General features: G+C 41.4%; 4 protein-coding genes and 1 non-coding gene across 5 annotated transcripts; 2 read left to right on the top strand and 3 right to left on the bottom strand.

Moving 5' to 3' along the window:
- Window positions 1-518: 518 nt before the first annotated feature.
- On the bottom strand, window positions 519-5,764 carry LOC147050884 (NXPE family member 3-like). Its single transcript, XM_085920508.1, has 6 exons — window positions 5,586-5,764; window positions 4,501-4,640; window positions 3,607-4,385; window positions 3,196-3,266; window positions 2,909-3,115; window positions 519-2,207 (listed from the first exon to the last, which is right to left on the bottom strand). The coding sequence occupies exons 2-6, from the start codon at window positions 4,630-4,632 to the stop codon at window positions 1,645-1,647; spliced, it is 1,752 nt and encodes a 583-aa protein (XP_085776634.1). The 5' UTR covers window positions 4,633-4,640; window positions 5,586-5,764; the 3' UTR covers window positions 519-1,644.
- Window positions 5,765-6,156: 392 nt separating this feature from the next.
- cep97 (centrosomal protein 97) lies at window positions 6,157-11,087 on the bottom strand. The gene is made up of 11 exons (XM_085920313.1): window positions 10,606-11,087; window positions 9,973-10,115; window positions 9,730-9,888; window positions 9,513-9,614; window positions 9,260-9,373; window positions 9,018-9,184; window positions 8,511-8,675; window positions 8,236-8,426; window positions 7,448-7,973; window positions 7,224-7,299; window positions 6,157-6,981 (listed from the first exon to the last, which is right to left on the bottom strand). The coding sequence occupies exons 1-11, from the start codon at window positions 10,637-10,639 to the stop codon at window positions 6,577-6,579; spliced, it is 2,082 nt and encodes a 693-aa protein (XP_085776439.1). The 5' UTR covers window positions 10,640-11,087; the 3' UTR covers window positions 6,157-6,576.
- Window positions 11,088-11,149: 62 nt separating this feature from the next.
- Window positions 11,150-13,517, top strand: rpl24 (ribosomal protein L24). The gene is made up of 6 exons (XM_085920314.1): window positions 11,150-11,218; window positions 11,344-11,419; window positions 11,665-11,775; window positions 12,684-12,820; window positions 13,079-13,142; window positions 13,384-13,517. Exons 1-6 carry the CDS (start codon window positions 11,214-11,216, stop codon window positions 13,462-13,464), a joined length of 474 nt encoding a protein of 157 aa, XP_085776440.1. The 5' UTR covers window positions 11,150-11,213; the 3' UTR covers window positions 13,465-13,517.
- On the top strand, window positions 12,393-12,575 carry LOC147050882 (small nucleolar RNA SNORA23). The gene has a single exon (XR_015067331.1). It is a non-coding gene; the product is annotated as a small nucleolar RNA SNORA23 (small nucleolar RNA).
- Window positions 13,518-13,640: 123 nt separating the features above from the next.
- Window positions 13,641-16,961, bottom strand: mpc2b (mitochondrial pyruvate carrier 2b). Its single transcript, XM_085920315.1, has 6 exons — window positions 16,884-16,961; window positions 16,593-16,746; window positions 15,640-15,680; window positions 15,184-15,268; window positions 14,841-14,952; window positions 13,641-14,411 (listed from the first exon to the last, which is right to left on the bottom strand). The coding sequence occupies exons 2-6, from the start codon at window positions 16,684-16,686 to the stop codon at window positions 14,369-14,371; spliced, it is 375 nt and encodes a 124-aa protein (XP_085776441.1). The 5' UTR covers window positions 16,687-16,746; window positions 16,884-16,961; the 3' UTR covers window positions 13,641-14,368.
- Between the last annotated feature and the right edge of the window lie 826 nt (window positions 16,962-17,787).

Below are 17,787 nucleotides of genomic sequence, written 5' to 3'. Positions count from 1 at the left end.
AGATTTTCATCGTCTCGGTTATGAGTCGTCACCGCAGTTATGATGATATCCCCTGACCGCCTTACCTGGTCCTTCGGTCCCCTTATGCTGGCTCCGATCAGAACGTAACCTCGCCCATTAGGCAGGACATCCATGGAGTGACACAAAGGGTGTGTTTGGAAATTCAATCTAAGACACTGACTCTCCCATGAGTGTGAGTGTTCTATTACATTCCACTTTTTTATGAAAAAAAAAAAATCAAAGTTTAGCTTCATGTACTGGTTGTACATTTTCTTGTGAAAAACAATCACCTCCAATACATAGACTTTTTTAAATTATTGTCATAAATCATTGTTAAAATGGAAACATCTAATGACCTTTGTATATCATCAGATACATAGTATGTTAAAATATCAGCCATCTACGATGCTGATATGTTTAGATGTTCAAAAACAATAAAAACATGAAATACAAAGATAGAAATTTAAAATGAAATCAATCAATCCAAATTCTTTATTTGTTTTTTATATATAGATTCATAGTTTAGGACACCCCTCACAACAAAGCACCGGTATATGGAATTCCATAGCTTCTGCCATGGGTGTTCAAACTCGGTCGTTGGGGGGAGCAGTCCTGCATGTTTTTTAATGTCTCCCTCCTCTGACACACCGGATTAAATGATCAGGATCGTTATCAGGCTTCTTTAGAGTTGATCATTTGAATCAGGGGCGTTGGAGGAGGGAGATGTTCAAAACGTGCGGGACAGCGACCCTTTTTCTTTTTTGTTTTGAAAAAGTTCTTGTACTAAATTGAAGTGGATATGCAGCATGTGGGAAAAGCAGAATTATGATATAAAATGGTTTTATATTATTTCTATATTGCGTCTTTTCAAGTGTGGAAAGTATTCCTAGAATGGCTCACTGTTATTTGTAAACAAAAGAGCGGAAACGGTTTGAATAGAGACAAAAAAAAAAAGCAAAGGCTGAATGAAGTGTTAAAAATGGGGGAGGAGAAAAGTCGCTTTGTGGTGTGAAGCAGTTTGTACAATCAGCAGCGTTCACTCTGATGAGAAATGAGGCAGCACGTGGCAAAGAATGGCTTCTCCAGTGTTTGGATTCCACACATAGACTCAACTGGCTAGTGACAAGATATATTCAAGTTCCATTCAGTGCAACAAACTGAACAATACTGACATTGTTTTTTTGCCCTAGGGTGGGGCGGAAGCTTCCATCACAAGTCAGAAAAAAAGAAGAAAATAGCAAAACAGGAGAAAGAAAAGTTCGTTTGTCACTTTAGCCGGCAGTCTGTTTTTCCATTGTGACCGCCGACGACATAAACACTGTCCGCATTTCAAAAATGGCACAAATTTGAACTTGTTTTTTCTGCAGGATGTTGCTGGGATATTTATTACACCAACACTACTATGTTCTCTGATTTCAAATTAGTGTATGGCAAAACTTTGTACCTTTAATACGTATGTAATGTAATTCAAGTCATTCTTTTGCAAGGGCATATATGTCCAATACATTCTCCTCCCTTTATGACGTTAAAAAGGAGGAAATCCATCCATCCATCCATCCATCCATCCATCCATCCATCCATCCATCCATCCATCCATCCATCCATCCATCCATCCATCCATCCATCCATCCACGGTTGTGAAAATCACACAATATTTCTGGTTCCATCTCGACAGACGTAGGACAACATCATGTCTACCATGTTCTTGACAATGGACCTAGGGGGGTGCAAGTTGTGAGGTTGGTGGTGCGCCACGCACATCTGCCAAGCGTCCACCAGCAAAACGTCGAGACCCTCGAACATGGCGCGCAGCACCGTGTCCAGCTGCAGTGAAAACCAGTCGCTGTTGTACAGGCTGACGTCTCGCTCCAGAGCCTGAGGGTTGGCTGTGCGGATCACCACCACCGTCCCCGGCGCCCGGTCCAGGAGTCGGACTACCGCCTTGCGAATATGCCGCAGGCGGCGTATGTACACCTCCACGGGGAAGGTACTGAAGTGAGACCAGACGCTGAGCGCCACCACCGTGTCGGGACCGCCGGTCAGGCTGTCCAGCTCGTTGGCGATGTACCGCAACTCGCTGGTCATGACGGTGGAGAAGCGGATGGGTGGCCCGTGGCAGCGGTACTCGAGCAGAATGTTGTGGGTGCTGTCCACTGCCATTAAGGGTCCCACCTTTTTTGGACTCTGCAACTCGAATTCTTTCATCTCTGCCGCGGAGAACACAACAGAGCTACGTAAGAGGGAACAAGTTGTCAGAAGCTACTGAGGATTCAGGATCTTTCACAAGAACACTTCGATGGGTATGGGCGGCACAGTATAGACATTGTATAAAAAAATAAACATATAAAATAAACTTCAATAGTGCAAAGTACCGTATTTTCCGGACTATAAGGCGCACCTAAAAACCTAAAATTTTCTCAAAAGCCGACAGTGCGCCTTATATATGGACCAAATTCCTCAATTTAAACTGGGCCGAAGCATTGTGTCATGAAATCAATCATAAGTGGCCCGCTGAAGACTATGAATCATGAATCAAAAAGACTATGGATCATTATTTTGTGATTATAAAAAAGGTTGTTGCATCTGAAGTTGAAATAAAAAATATAAAATGGAGAATGATTTGATTTGGATTAAAAATCTAACATGATGCATTAATGGTGCGCCTTATATAAGGACAAAGTTTTAAAATGGGCCATTCATTGAAGGTGCGCCTTATAGTCCGGAAAATACGATACAATTGCGTTTAAAATTAGCTTTCAGGGATTGTAATTAAATGCAAAATACGCAAGTGTGCACAGAAGTATCTGTAATCACTCAAGTACAGAGTGTGAAGACCTTTTCAGCCCTGTTTACCACCCAAGCCAAGCCAAGCCAAGACGTCACAACGCTATGAGACGGAGTCACTCACCTGGAAGCACGCTCAGGAGGTACTCGAACCACTGGCGCACAGTGGAGTCGCCGTACATGTAAACCAACTTGTTGGTCAAACACTGAGTGATATCACAACCTCTGTCAAACTGCCGCATATTGACACCACCCAATGGCCTCCACGAGTCCTGGTAGTAGTACCCAGAAGTCGGCAGCTTCACCGGATCTGGTTTTTGCCTGTCATTTTCTACATTGATGGCAGATACAAAGATGCAAATAAATTTCCGCCAAAAAAAAGTGAATTATTATTGACACGGTAGCCAGTACCTTTCCTCGAAGGCAGCACGACGATGGTGTCCGTTGTGGAAGCGTGGATGGGAACTTTGACATTGACCCCACTGATGTAAAAAAAAAAAAAGTTCATTCCAAAAGTTGCAACAAAAAAATGAATGTGAAACAGTGTAGATAGAAAAAGGGGTTTGCCTCAGTTAAATTTAAGGGTGATTGATTACAACGGTACCAACCACATCCTTCAAAACCTAAGACCTATGACACCAGAAAGTACTGCAAAAATAAATTATAAGAGCATCTCTTCTATCCTTCTATCATTTAAGGCGATCCCACCAGAGATTGGGGTCAACAGATTGGGATGAATTTGACCAAAACCAAAACCTGATTTGGATCTCAATGGCAAGAAATACATGAAGAAGAGCGTTTGTCATATATAGTAGTACGAACCTCTGGAAGAGCAAAGCTTCCTTATTGGTGATGATGTTTTTGAGGTAGCCTCCCTTGGCATGATTGATTCGGGCATCGCAGCTGAGCATTTTAGGCTTGTAACAATACCACGGCTCGCCGGAGTAAGGGTCCGTGTAGTTGCACAACTCCCCCTGGTCCTGCGGCAGGCACATGTTGCACACTGTGCTCTCAGAAAGAAGGCCGTGGCGAAAGAGGCTGACGAAGAACACTCGATCGGGCCGTTGCTCCCTCAGTCGCCGCAGCACGGCGACGGCCTCGCTCGAATGCACCATCGTGACCTCAACCTGAGCCGAGCCCTCCCACAGCAGCGGGAATCGAGCGGTGTAAAGTCCGTTATCGTGGTCCAATACTTGCCCAGCCACACCCGCTTTGTATTTTGGGGAGTGCAACCGGGCCAAGAGCAAATCGCCGCCGTAGCGCTTGGGTCGGCCCTTGAAGTCGTGCAGGTGGACCAGCGCCTCCAGTTGGTCACCCACGTACCAACGCTGGTTGTTTTTGGAGGGGATGATTGTTAACAGGCTGTGGGCCGGGTCACTTGTCTGACAGAGGGTGGGTATTGTAGAGGCAGATGGCAGCTGGGGTCCGGCGATGAGGTCCAACAAGTCTCGCTCCTCCAGCTCTTCTATCAATGACGGCGGCTGACCCAGATGTGAACAGTAGCTGTGATTGTGGTGAAATGTTGGGAGGCTTCTATAAGTGAGTGACTGGATCTGGCTCTGGAACTTGTACAGCGCTGACATTGTGTGGTACTTCCAGTTCTAAAGGAATGACATATATGAAAAAAAATCTCAAGGACCCATTCACAAAACAGATCCTCAGGTGACAGTATAGTGTGCAAAAAAAAATAAAATAAAAAGATTTAACTTCTCTCACCTCCCCATTGGTAATGTTGTTCAACAGGAAGATGAGGCCAAACAGGGTGACAATGATGAGGCCATATTTCAAAACATTTCCAGACTTCATGAACGCTTTCTTTCGCTGCCCCGGCAGTAATGATGATGTCATCACGTAACCTTGAACACGTCGGAGAGAGAATGTCTGCTTCAATAAAACAATCGTATGTCTTTTCTCAAATGAAATTGGCTTCACATGTTCATGTTTAATTTAATTTTCCAGAAACCAAGAAGTAACCCGATGAACATGACCTGGATGGAATTGACCTTACATGTCATTGTGCTTGAAACTGATTGATTGATTGATTGATTGATTGATTGATTGATTGATTGATTGATTGATATCTTTATTTCAAACATATTTAAAACAAAAATGGAATACAGAACTGCATACCTAAGGAAATAGAACTCAATTAATTAAATCTAAGTTTTGTTTTTTTTGTCTTTGTTTTCTTGCTTGGTGTAATGCATGATTAACTTATCATTGCCCCAAGTTGTTTTTATTATTATTACTATTAATTATTTTTTATTAAATGTTGCTGTTTTTTTTATTATTTGCGCTCTTATTTTAATTGTTATTAACGTTTGTACAAATCTGTTTTGTTTTACGCGTGTTCATTGGACATGTCAATGACTAGATTGTCTAGATTGTATCTATATTATAAATACGACAAGAATTTAAAGTTTGAACGCATTTATATAACGGTACACGTTCTTGTTATTGTTGAATCGATATTTTATGTGTTCATGATAGAAATTCGTCATCATCTAGTTAAGAGCAGTGTGCGTGATTTGCAATCTGTGCTGTGTTTTGGAGGGGAAAAAAATTGTTTAGTGCTACCAAAATCTTTCTGAAAGAAATAAAAATCTGTTCTAATCTGAAAAATATCGCCTATCCCTCTCGAGAGAAAAACAACTCAGAATTAGGTAATGTTTATTCATCCTGCAGACGACTCTGACAAGAGGTAAAGAAAGCATTACAGCCTTCTTCTTTCCTAAATAAACATATATATATTTAATATACACAAGCAAATAAAGCACCGGTAATGTAAAATATGAACTTACACAAGCTTGATGTCTGTCCGCTATCCACAAGCGGACCAGCCCACAGCTCGGTTCGGGACAAAACACAAGCCCCAGGGTTCCTGAAAAATCTTAGAAATGCATTTCCAAATCCAAATTGCAATAAATATTAGTCCCAAAGCACGATTGGTTTGTCCACAATTTGGGTAATTGTCAGTGTGACGCATCCCTGGCCGGGGTTTAAAAAAACAATCGAGATGTACGTATTTGCTTGTCGTCGACTCTGATTGGCTGCTTCCTCTTGGCAACTTCCGCATTACCCCCAACCCTTTTATTCTTTTTCTTTTTTCAAGATTGAAACACTTTATTGAATGAAAACAAATACATAGGAGAGAAGGGGTCTTAGGGATAATCGGACTTTATACGGAGTTTTCTGGCCAGCACAATCAGCACTTGACTCGATATTGGCTTCCCATATAAGAATCGAGTTTTAGGATCTTTTTAAATGTCAAGCAATATTCAAATTTGGCAGTTCTAATGGATTTATATTTTGGATGAGGATGCATTATGTCAATGTATTGCCTTGAAATGACACACATCCAGAGAGCATATATGCATTCATCTGCTTTTTATTGCAGTGTAATTACTTTGTATGTGTATTAGGCAAGGAGAACAGGTTGATATTCAACTATCAAAAGAGGCAGAAGAAAACATTGCAACAGTAAATCCACTACAATACTCACAGGTTTGGGATATTGGACGTTTGGCTAAAATTTTAGGTTGAACTTTTATGACCAAACTTGATTTCTAAACAACTTGTTCTTGAACAAAGGCATATGATCCGTTTATTGGTGTTCATAGTCGTAGATTTTGAGAATTTCACTTGCGAGCTAAATATCCCTAGCCTAGACAATATATGCTGTGGGCATAATGTGTTCAGCTAACAAACGTTCACTCTGTTGTGTGACAGACAATAAATATAAGTGCAGTTTTCAGTCATGCCTCAGTGGGCAAATATAACATGCCGTTTCTTTCAGTGGACATCTGTCTGGTCATGTTTGATTTGCAGCGATGAGGATGGCCGCGATGTTACCGCCTCCTCTGCTTCCTCCTCTTCCTCTTCCCTCTGCAGCAACGAGGTGGCGTACTGCTCCAGGAGGCTGCAGTCCGTGCTGTCCGCGCCTCCGTCGGGCGCTCGCACAGTCATCACTGACTCTGCAGTCCCGCTGCTCAGCAGGCTGTCCTCCAGTGTGGCCTGCTCGTCGCTCGTTGTCATTTGGAACCCAGAGTCCGGCAAGGAGACCTCGGTGGCCGCTTGGTTTGCGGTGCAGCTAGCTGCAGGGAGAGCCGACAGACACGGTCCGGGAGGAGTGGAGACGCCAGTGAGGCAGGCCAGCTGCTCCTCAACAGACTGCTTCCACTGCTGCATAGACTGGACCTGGGTAGAAAGAAAAAAAATAAATAACCGTGTCAGGCATGCAGCTTTGAAGGCAACCTCGTCATTTCTTTTTTTTTTGGTCATGGAGCAATATGTGTCAAAAATATTGTGGCGCTGTCCGGTTTTGGTGTCTCGACTCTTGATCGAAAATCGATATTCGCCATAATCGCCATAAGCACAAGACTCACAAACATAACTCACAACTCAAAGACATCCTTTTTTTTGTATGTTAATCAGCTTACCTGCTTCCATAGAAACCTAACCGCTTCCTCTTGAACCATCCTTTGTAATCTCTCCTCTTCATACTGCTTCTGCACCCTGCAAATGTATTTCAGTGCAAGTCTTCCAACCGTCAATAAAAAAAAATAAAAAAATGATACCACACTTCCGTATTAGTCCGGATTTAATATTTTGCTTCTTTTACGTAGCTATATAAGTCCAATAAAAAAGGATATATGGAATGTACCTGTCAAATTTGGATGATAAGGAGATGATGTGATCTTGCATCCTGCTCAGACGGATCTCACTGCGCACCTCTCTGGCTTTGGGGTGACAACACCGAGTGTACCAACCCCTCCACCACGACTGGATCTTAACAGCTGCTCTTGTTGCGCCCTCTGACTTGTTGGACAAATGTAAAAATGTTTCTTCTTCTGGGGCTTTCAAATGTGGCGTAACAGTGTCTTCCTCATTGCGCTGCTCTGGCGGGGGGACGCAGCGAGAGGACGCCGGGCGCATGGGGGCCAGCGAGTCAGCTTCGAATGTCTCCGTCTCGTCTTCACTGTCCGAGTGCGGAGGTCGTGGGTCTAGGTGGGGTACGAAGGGCATGAAGGTGGACTCGGAAGATAGCATGCTTTCGTTGAGCTTGTCCTCGTCGGTCTGCACGTCTTCCAAATGGAGGTTCTCCTTTCCCAGCTGTGGGCTGCTTAAACATGGAAGCGACGTGTAGGTCGAGTCGTAGCTCATCCATGTATTAAACTGCACTGCTCGCCCTGTGGAAATTTTAGAATTTGATTTGCAGGGGACTTGTGGTTAGCCTGTTTGCAGATCTGTTTTCAATATTTAAAGAATCACTTTTTTTATTATGAGCAAGTATGGGTGGGTTTATCCCCACTTCTTCAAGAATTCCTGAGGTTAAAAAAAAATAAAACCTGGTACTCTCTGCAGTTGAGTAAATAAACACCCGAGATCGGTCCGTCCATCAGGAGGGACACCTGAGTTCAATAAAAGACAAAAAAAAAAGCCTCTTCTTGCCTCTTTCTGGGTCTGATAGAATAGCAGCTTGCAGTGGTGGTGGTGGTGGGGGTGTTATTTTCTGCGCCTGTACAGTGTTCCCTTGTGGCGATGTATGCAAAATGTCTGTTGCTTCCACAGCGAGTTGAGTGGGCCGAGGAGGGCTTGGACATTCCCCGCGGGTCTCTTCTAACAACTGCATTTGGTGAAACCTCAGGAAAGAAATGTAGGATTTTTGATACAGACTAGTCAATATCTCACAAGAAACACAGCACAGTACTAGCTTGAGTTTCTACCTCTGCTTGTTTAAGATCTTCTCCAATTTAGCATCTTCCGTCATCAACAAGGGCGACGAAGTGGTCCGGAGGCAAACGGTGGACAGGTACTGAACCAGTTCAACATGCTGTCCCGGGCGAAAGAAACGACCTTTTCCCTGACTGTACAGCCACTCCGCTTTCAGTCTGGAATTGGTTACAAAACACACACAAAGAAAATAATAAATCACACTTTCTTCGATAGATGTTTATTCACACAGCTGCAGAGTACCAGGTCTCTGTTAGCAGTAAGGGGCTTCTCATTTGAGCAAAATCACTTTAAGTACAGCCGACTTTTCAAACAACAGTCAGTGACAGCACAAAACTTTCAAGCTTCTGCTAGAAAGCAAGAAAAAAAATAGTAAAGCTCAAATGCACTTCAAATGGTGAGTGCCAGCTCCTATTTAACATGAGTTTGAATTATGTCATTGTTTAATTCTGTACACAGCCACAGCTCAAGAATTGCCAAAGGGCAAAAAATGGACTCACCCTTCTTTTTGGGACACCACAAAGCCATCCAAAACTTTCAGGCCTAGACACCAATTCATCACATAGGGCCGGTAGTCGTAGTGCGGCAGTGACGGAGTTGGCATCACACAGGGGTTGTTCATAATGGACAACTGCTCCAGTTTGTGGAGGGAGGCCAGGTGTGCCACCTTTAGACAAATGTGACTATCTGTAAAAGTCCACGTAAAATCTCTGCACGCTTCGAATGAAAGAGGAAGGCTTACTTCATTCAGATCCGTTATCTCATTAGATGCTAACGACAGGATTGACACGTGGGCAGGGAGATTGGCAGGTACAGTGCGGAGTGTTGTCAGGCTGTTTCCATGCAGAAGAAGAGTCTGCAAAATTTATTTTTAGGACTTTCAGGCGACTAGTTGGGGCAATTTTTTTTTTATCCTTGATATATTTTGGAAAAAACAAAAAAACAAAAACTAGTACAGACATGTTATTCAACCACCAAACTAACTCCATACATACCTTTAGTGCCACAAGTTTGCTCAGATCCCCAATGTTAAATATGCTATTATCTGAAAGATCCAAGTGTTGCAGAGAAACACAGTTGTTCAGCTGCTCAATAACCTGCGGGAAAACAATCACACTTAAAATATGCATCTGAGAGAAAAAAAAATGTTTTGATCCATTCGTATTTTTTTCCTCACAATCACAACAGTAAGAAAAGTCACAAAAGATGAACCTTAATTGCGTTTCCCGACAGGTTGAGCCACTTGAGGTTGGGTAGGTCCCGCAGTCCCTCGATGTAGCCGATACTGTTGTTGGGAAGATTGAGGACTTGCAACTCCTTGAGCTGAGACACACCCATCATCCTGACAAGACGATTGTTGGCTACAGACAGCTAAATATGAAAGGAGCAAGAAAACACATGTAACATGAAAAATGTAGCACAGCATTTAGTTCAAGAGTGGGACAAGTTACGCACCTGCTGAAGGCCTGGGTTCCTTTCCAGATGGTCCAGTTTCATGATTTGATTTTGGTCCAGGATGAGTGTGTGAGTGTCCTCAGAGCAGATGAAACTGGGATCGAGCTTCCGCATACCCTGAGCCGAAAGATCTACCACAGGTCCTTTTGAGTAAAAAAAAAAACAAAACAAAAAAAAAAAAAAAAAAACCCCAAAACATAAACAAGGGATCAAATAATACAATGAACAATGCTTAAACACCTTGTGAATGTCATGAACTTATTAACCATATGATGTCCTCATCCTTAACTGGGGTTTAGTGAACGACAGGTTATAGTCGTTAGTTATTTGCTAGCTCTCGACAAAAGTAGATTCATTGCAAAGAATTGTTTACGTTAAAGTGCTTACAAGATTCCAGCTTGAGACTGCTCTAAACATATATTATTACATCTCCATGTGCAATTTAATACAATATGATTTAAAACAGGCTGAGAAAAGAAAAAACACTGTTATTTGGCATTACAACTACAAATAACAAGTTTTACGCGACTCACACAACGACAAACACACGTTAGCCAACTGTGGAATTCAACATCCATGGAGATTTTTGGATGCAACAACAAAAAACGTATATAAAAAGAATGTCATACTTACCGTTTGTATTAAATTGTAAATCTGACACCCCCATTATGTCGCCACACACTTCCAGACAAAATTACCGGTTAATGTTAGCTTACAAGTCTGGGTAACAAGACGCGTCCGTCGCTAGCAGGAAGTTGAGCGTAGCCGATGAGCATTCTGGGAAACGTAGTTCATAAATACTGCGCTCCTATGTATGACAGTGGGTCCAGTTGATCTTAAAAGACTACATTTCCATCTCGTTGTTTGTGTTGAGCGCGCTAAACGGTACGACGCCACGAAATGTTGCAACGGCGATAAACGTGTTAATTGAGTTAACTTGTCAAAACCTCTAGTATTGATAATAGTCACAAGTTTGTTGTGATATCGCTATTACCCAAAACTTCATGGTACTTGCCAAGACGTCAAACTGATCGTACTAATGATATATATATAGATATATATAGATATATATTTTTATCAGAAATTACAATCAAACGATAAATATATTTTAGTCACCCATGTTACAAATCGTCAACTGAGTTAAAAACAATCAAATAATTATTTTAGAAACTTTTCGTCTTTTTATTCAGCTTCCGTTTCCGGCGTCTTTCTTTCCGGTTTTGAGCCCTCTCGTAGCCGTAATGAAGTGAGTTCACCGAATAGAATCACACACCATCTCGTCATTTAAAAGACTATATTAATCAATCATGACATTTAAACGATTACACAAACCAATTTATTTCCTTGACGCCCAAACTTTGTGCTTTTCAGGGTTGACTTGTGCAGTTTCAGCGGGTATAAAATATACCCCGGCCATGGCCGCCGATACGCCAGGATAGACGGGAAGGTAAACGTCCTCGTTGATACCCCCTTTCTGGTTTTGGCAATTTTTCAGTATTTACAATGCAAACTAGGACTCACCAAACTAACTGCCAAACATGTTCGGTATACTATTAACGTTGAAGTAGCTTTCGAAATAAACGAACACCTGCAATAGGCCTACCCGGCTCATGCTAAATGCTATGGATGCTATCCCTGCCTACTGCGTCAAGTCCTCCAGCTTGATCGTCCAATGCAATATTTTTAATACAGGTGTTCCAATTCTTGAACGCCAAATGCGAGTCTGCATTTTTGGCCAAGAGGAATCCCCGACAGATCAACTGGACAGTGCTGTACAGACGCAAGCACAAGAAGGGACAATCTGTAAGTAATAAGCGAATACCTCATGAAAAGTGTCTCCAAACTTATTTCTACCGAGCGGTGGAGTTGTCATGGGCACGGTGCTTTCTGTGATGTGCTTTCTAATTCGTTAAGATGTAATGACTCCCAAGTGGACGTATTGATTTTTTTTTCCCATAATGTCAATAGCTAATAACGAATAAAACAATTTATTAGGAAAGTCATGTTTGCTTTTAGATCAACATTGTTATACATGACATTGTGCGTTAGTGATTTACTGAGAGAACAAAAAGCCGGCCTAAATTTGATTCCGAAACTGATTTCATTCAACCGACATCTTTTACCGTTTAGGTAAAACATCTGTCTTGTTTTCATCGATAAAACCTAAAGAACAGGATTTTTAAAAAAAAATTAAGCTTCTGCTCAAATCTTTTCATTTGATTTGAAAAGAAGCTTAATTTTTTTTTAAAAATCCTGTTCTTTAGGTTTTATCGATGAAAACAAGACAGATGTTTTACCTAAACGGTAAAAGATGTCGGTTGAATGAAATCAGTTTCGGAATCAAATGAATTTACATTTTTCTGCAAATGCACAAAAGCTTCACTGTATGTCGACAGTAGGCTGTCAATCATTTGGCTCTGGGGGGACGGTGTGTATGGTTTCCCCTCCATGTTATGTGCTGTTGCCGGGCTGTGTTTTGCAGGCTGTGCATCAGCACTCACTCCACACCCCGCAGCCATAGAATACACGGAGATCATAGTACTGGCCTTTGTTGTCACGAGTGACTCATTACCAATGGTCGGCCTCCAAACTCTCCGACATACTATATTGATTTCCTAACTTGAGATTTTTATTCATGTTTTGTTTTTGTACGTAGTGTTTAATAGCAAAACTGCCCTAGGATTGCCGCTAAACATTATGTGCCCTAACAGGAAGAGGTGAGCAAGAAGCGTACCCGCCGTGCCGTTAAGTTCCAGAGGGCCATCACTGGTGCCTCCCTGGCTGAGATCATGGCCAAAAGGAACCAGAAGCCCGAGGTCCGCAAGGCCCAGAGAGAGCAGGCCATCAGGTAAGAACACAGTAAAAGTCACACCGCTCTCTTGTCCGTTGATGTACGTCCTTCTTGAAACTGAAAATGTTCAAAGATAACTGAAGATATTTATTTCTAAATAATTACCAAAGTGAATCAAAAGTATATTCAACCTGAAAGGGGTGTTACAAAATTAGCACTAAAATGTGCAAATAAGTGAATTCACAAAAAGGCAGGGTTAACAAATTCAGGTGGATGAAGAAAACAAAAATTTCTTTCCTTTTTCTTCTCAATCAGGGCTGCCAAGGAGGCCAAGAAGGCAAAGCAGGCAGCAAAGAAGCCCGCTGTCCCCAGTACTAAGGTGAGAGTTGTGTTCATATTCATGCGGATTTGTTATGCAGATGTTACAAGCAATTAGATGTAAATATTGGCCGATTGTTGAGAAACTCTTGGGGATAGCTTGTTTTATGTGAATCTTATAAAAGCTAGTGTGGTCATTGTAGTTCAGTTATCGCAACAAAATGTGTCAATATGTTTTGTTCACTTTTTCTGTCATTGTATATCCCTGAATTCTCAAGTGTTTCTATTCCTCTGTCCTCAAGGCAACCAGCAAGGCTGCACAGAAGCCGAAGATCGCCAAGCCCATGAAGGTGAACGCGCCCCGTGTTGGTGGAAAACGCTAAGCTCTGGCTCCTTGGTTTTTGGTTGTGAATAAACGTTTTGTGGGTAACCATCATCTGAATGGGTTTCTTTGAAATGTGTTCTATGTGGTTTGGCTTTACAACAAAGCAGAACTGAGTTCTGAAATTTCAACTTTTTGTGATTTACGGTTTGAAATAGGACTGGACAAATCAGCGGCCTCTGTTGAACAGGGTTTATTAGCCATTCAGAACAGGCATCACAATTCCACAGTGCCTCAAAGTGCCATTTGCTCCATCAATCGGCAGATCAGGTGACAAAAGTCAGTTTGATTATTGCCATAACAGTGAGGTGACTATTATAAGTCGGCAGGGCTTTCTGTTTTATAAATTAATTGATACACTTGCAGACTTCCTAATAGCAAACATCATTTGCTAACCAGTGTTAGCGAGTGCTCCACAGGTTGAATAGAAATGGTGTTATGCAATTACGATAAGTGAAGCAATGAATTGGTTATGTTCTCACAAATTTAAAGCATTAAAAGGAATCACAACTGCATTATAAATAAGTATGAACAATGTGATGATGCCCTTCAATGAATGGACACATTCTTCAAAACCATACATTTTTGGGAAATGATTGCATGAGGTAATGATTGCTACACCCTAGAATGATAAAAATTAAATGTACAATCAAACAACTTGTTAAACAAGTAATTATTTGTGCGTAGGTGACCATCTTTTTTTAATGTTAAAATATACACACCCTGAAGAAACTTGAGACTTTTGGGAAAGTGCACATTTCCAGCAGGGAGCTCGATAGGAAATACGATTGGATCACGTTGCTGGCATGGATGTTAGGTGGAAACGGCGACATGATGACGTACAAATGATGAGGGATTTGTGGGGCAGCTCAACCGGTGTTGTCCTTTCGCTTAATTGTTGACGGTCAGGACTCTGCCACCTCCTGAGCCTTCTGGTCCTGGTGGTATCTGTTCAGGGACACGACAGTTGCCCAATGAAGAATATAAATGGTAACAGAACAGTTTAATGAGGAATGTGGTTAAATATGTTTCAACATGATTACAGTGTATGTGAGGAGTATTTATATAAAAAATAAAATAAAAATGAAATTGTGTTGCTCTAGTCTGTCAATGACGTGCAATGACAATAAATTTGATTTCAATCCCATTATATGTAATTCTATATATGTTATGCTTTCAAAATTTGGGGGGCAATGTGATTAAAACGTTTCAGTAAATTCAAATGGTTAAATCAATGTGTAAAGGCCAATTATAGCTTATAGCTTAGATCCCATACAAATACAAATATATATCCCTGCCTACTTTGCTAGATGCACTAATTTGACCTAACTTGCCATACAACAAAGCTGATCTCAAAAAGATGAGTTTCATGGTCACCTCCAAATCCTGTAGAGCTGGGAGGCTCCGGCACTACCCAAGAAGAAGTTGACAGCAAACAGGTTCCAATTCTTTGGGATGATGACCAGTGAATATCTGGACCAAATCAGGCCTGGGCAGCAAGAGTCGAGGTTATGCACACATCAGTGAGAACATAGTCTGTTTTGTCCAAAACGTCCTAAGATAACGTTTGTTTGAAGAAATATGATGGCGAAAACAAAAAAAAAAGGCATTCGACAAACCTTGCCTACCTTTGCCCTACATTGGTAAAAGGGCAATGTACTTTCTATTAAATTCAAGTCATAAAAGACAGTGAGAAAAAAAAGATTAAGTTGTATCTTACCTGTAGCTGTCAGTACTGCAGACTGGGAGGTACTCAGCTTTTCTGCTGGCCGCGTCATATCAGCCAAACCAGCTGCGACCAGGCCCTGAAATTAAATGATCACTTATATATTAAAAAAAATAATAATTGTAAACCACATAGAACCTGATCAATTCATTGCCGCTTTGGTCCGGTGGCTGCATTGCTAATTATTAGTGGCTAAACTGCTAATGTGCTGGCAACAATGATGTTGACGAAGTCTCCACTTGAGCGCCTGGGTGTGAGCTGTGGTAGACAGCAGCTCCTGCGTACATAAGTGTGCCGTCTTGTGTTTTTAATAAACAAGGTGACAGAGTCAGGGGTGGTGGTTTGATCAACCCACAATGTAGCAAGGAAACAATGTATCTCTTAACCACTCTTAACACTGACTGGAAATCAATCCCATGCCAGCTATTGATTAAAAAAAAAATTACTTACCCATTTGAACACGGGAGCCCAGAAGAACACTGTTTTTGGACCTTAAATGAAAACATTTGAACAAGTGAAAACCCATGAAAGCCCTCAACATTGTTTTATGCGTATCAAAATTCGAAGGGTTTCTCTCAGGAGAAAACTACAATCAGGTGAAACCCAAATCCAAGTGGCCAGGCTACAAAAACTGCTGTCGATACAAAAATAAACACCGACACGACTGCTCTGCTGCACAGATGAGAGAACCGTAAGGGATCCTAGAACCTGCTGGTTTGGTTGTCAAGAATGTAAAAACTTTCAAACTTCATTTCCAGTCTGCTTCCAGTACAGTACAAAGAAAGTATGAAAGCATTATTTTTCTTATCATGTAGGTCATGGGGTCTCTCACTTTAAAATTTAGTTAAGATGTTAAAAGCTTCCTTTGACAAATATAAGTCTTTGTGCGAATGAGACATCAAAATGCAAAGAGGACCATAAAAGGCCAGTGGCCTGCTTTCACTACACTTATTACCGAACCCAGTGCTGAGGGCTTTACAAAAAAAGGACACGTTTCTGCAAATTAAATCAGAGGGAGGCGATTTTGTTTTGGTTCCGCCCAGTCATACCTGGTCACAATGTTGTCCTTACATATTTCCATTAACCTTGGAAAAGGGAGGGGGGCACAAAAACCAGACTATAAACAATTTCAAGCATCAACTGGACTGCCTCCACTTCAGCTGTTGGTTATTGTGATCTTTGGATTAAAGGTTTGGTGAGACTGAACACAATAGCTTCTCTCATATTCCTAAATAAGCATCAAGCTCAAATCTGAACTGAGTATAACTCAAAGCTCACTTTCTAAGCAGATGATCAAAACCAAACACAAAAAATTGACCTGAATCTCGGTGCAAAAAAATGATCGCGACTTCTTTTAAAAAGATTGCTTTCATCGGAATGCAGGCGGTGTCAAGTCGCTTTACCTGCAGGGTGGTTGTACAGGGGTCTCAGTTTGGCGGGCAGTAGATGCTCTATTCGGTCCAGAATCCTGTGATAGGACACTCTCAATGCAGCCATGATGATGGTAGTATCTCGGGGTGGGAGGCAGATGACAACCGCTCGGAGCTGGAAGCTCGGCTAAACAAGACGGTAAGCGATAATGAAGTAGCTTGTATTAAAAGTTACGCAGTATTGTAAAATATACGATGTTGTAGATAAAAAAATATATTTTTCTTTTCAGATTAAGAAAGTAAAGGATGCCAATTCTTACGTACTAGCAACAATGCTAGTCTAGCTGTCACTAGCTTCTCCCTGACCGACACGAAAAGGTGACTTTCCGCATGTGCAGCAACCTTGGGCAATAGGGCGGGGCTTAGAGAGTAACACTGTCCTGATTGGGCTGTATTTTCAAAGACCGTTTCTGATTGGTGTAGAGTGGACCATGTGGGTCATGCCTCAATTTCTGTCCAATCGGATTCATCTTCTAAATCTTGCTCCACAGTTTCAAATGCTGTTGTGTCGCCTCCACAGCAGATGGCAGCAAAAACATCACAAACGTTCCTCCATTGTCCGCAGAAACTCAGTGTGGTCTGCCTTTCCCCTAGTAATGTTGAGTGGTCTGTGGTTGCCACTAGTGATGGGAAAATTAAGCTTCATGAATGGTGCTTTTGATTTAAGGACAAAGGCTGCTACAATGGAAAGGCTGCTTCTTTCAACCAGGATTGCCATCACGAGGAGTCAAAAACAATCTTATGAAGCTTCATTTTTCCATCACTAGTTTACACATATGCCTTTCCAATGTCAGACAAACAAACAAACAAACAAACAAACAAACAAACAAACAAACTAACTAACTAACTAACTAACTAACTAACTAACTAACTAACTAACTAACTAACTAACTAACTAACTAACTAACTAACTAACTAACTAACCGTCAAACACCAAAACTGATTAGTAACTCAAGAACATTTTGCAAGAATTAATTTTAATAATGATGATTTTTGTGATTTTTGCTTTTTTTCCATCCAGGCTGTGGTCTGCTTTTTTGCCAAGGTGCTAAGAAAAGAAGAAAATGTTTGATAGTGTGTACATTGTGACAAATTATTATATTTTTTTGTGTGTTCATTTGTCTTACCTGAAATAATATAATCATGTTTTTTGAAAAGAATATTTGGA

This window comes from Syngnathus leptorhynchus, chromosome 9 (genome assembly GCF_054491065.1).
Source record: "Syngnathus leptorhynchus isolate UIUO chromosome 9, UIUO_Slep, whole genome shotgun sequence".
Taxonomy (NCBI): domain Eukaryota; kingdom Metazoa; phylum Chordata; class Actinopteri; order Syngnathiformes; family Syngnathidae; genus Syngnathus; species Syngnathus leptorhynchus.
Note: the sequence above shows the minus strand (reverse complement) of the source record. Positions and strands in the feature narration are given on the sequence as shown.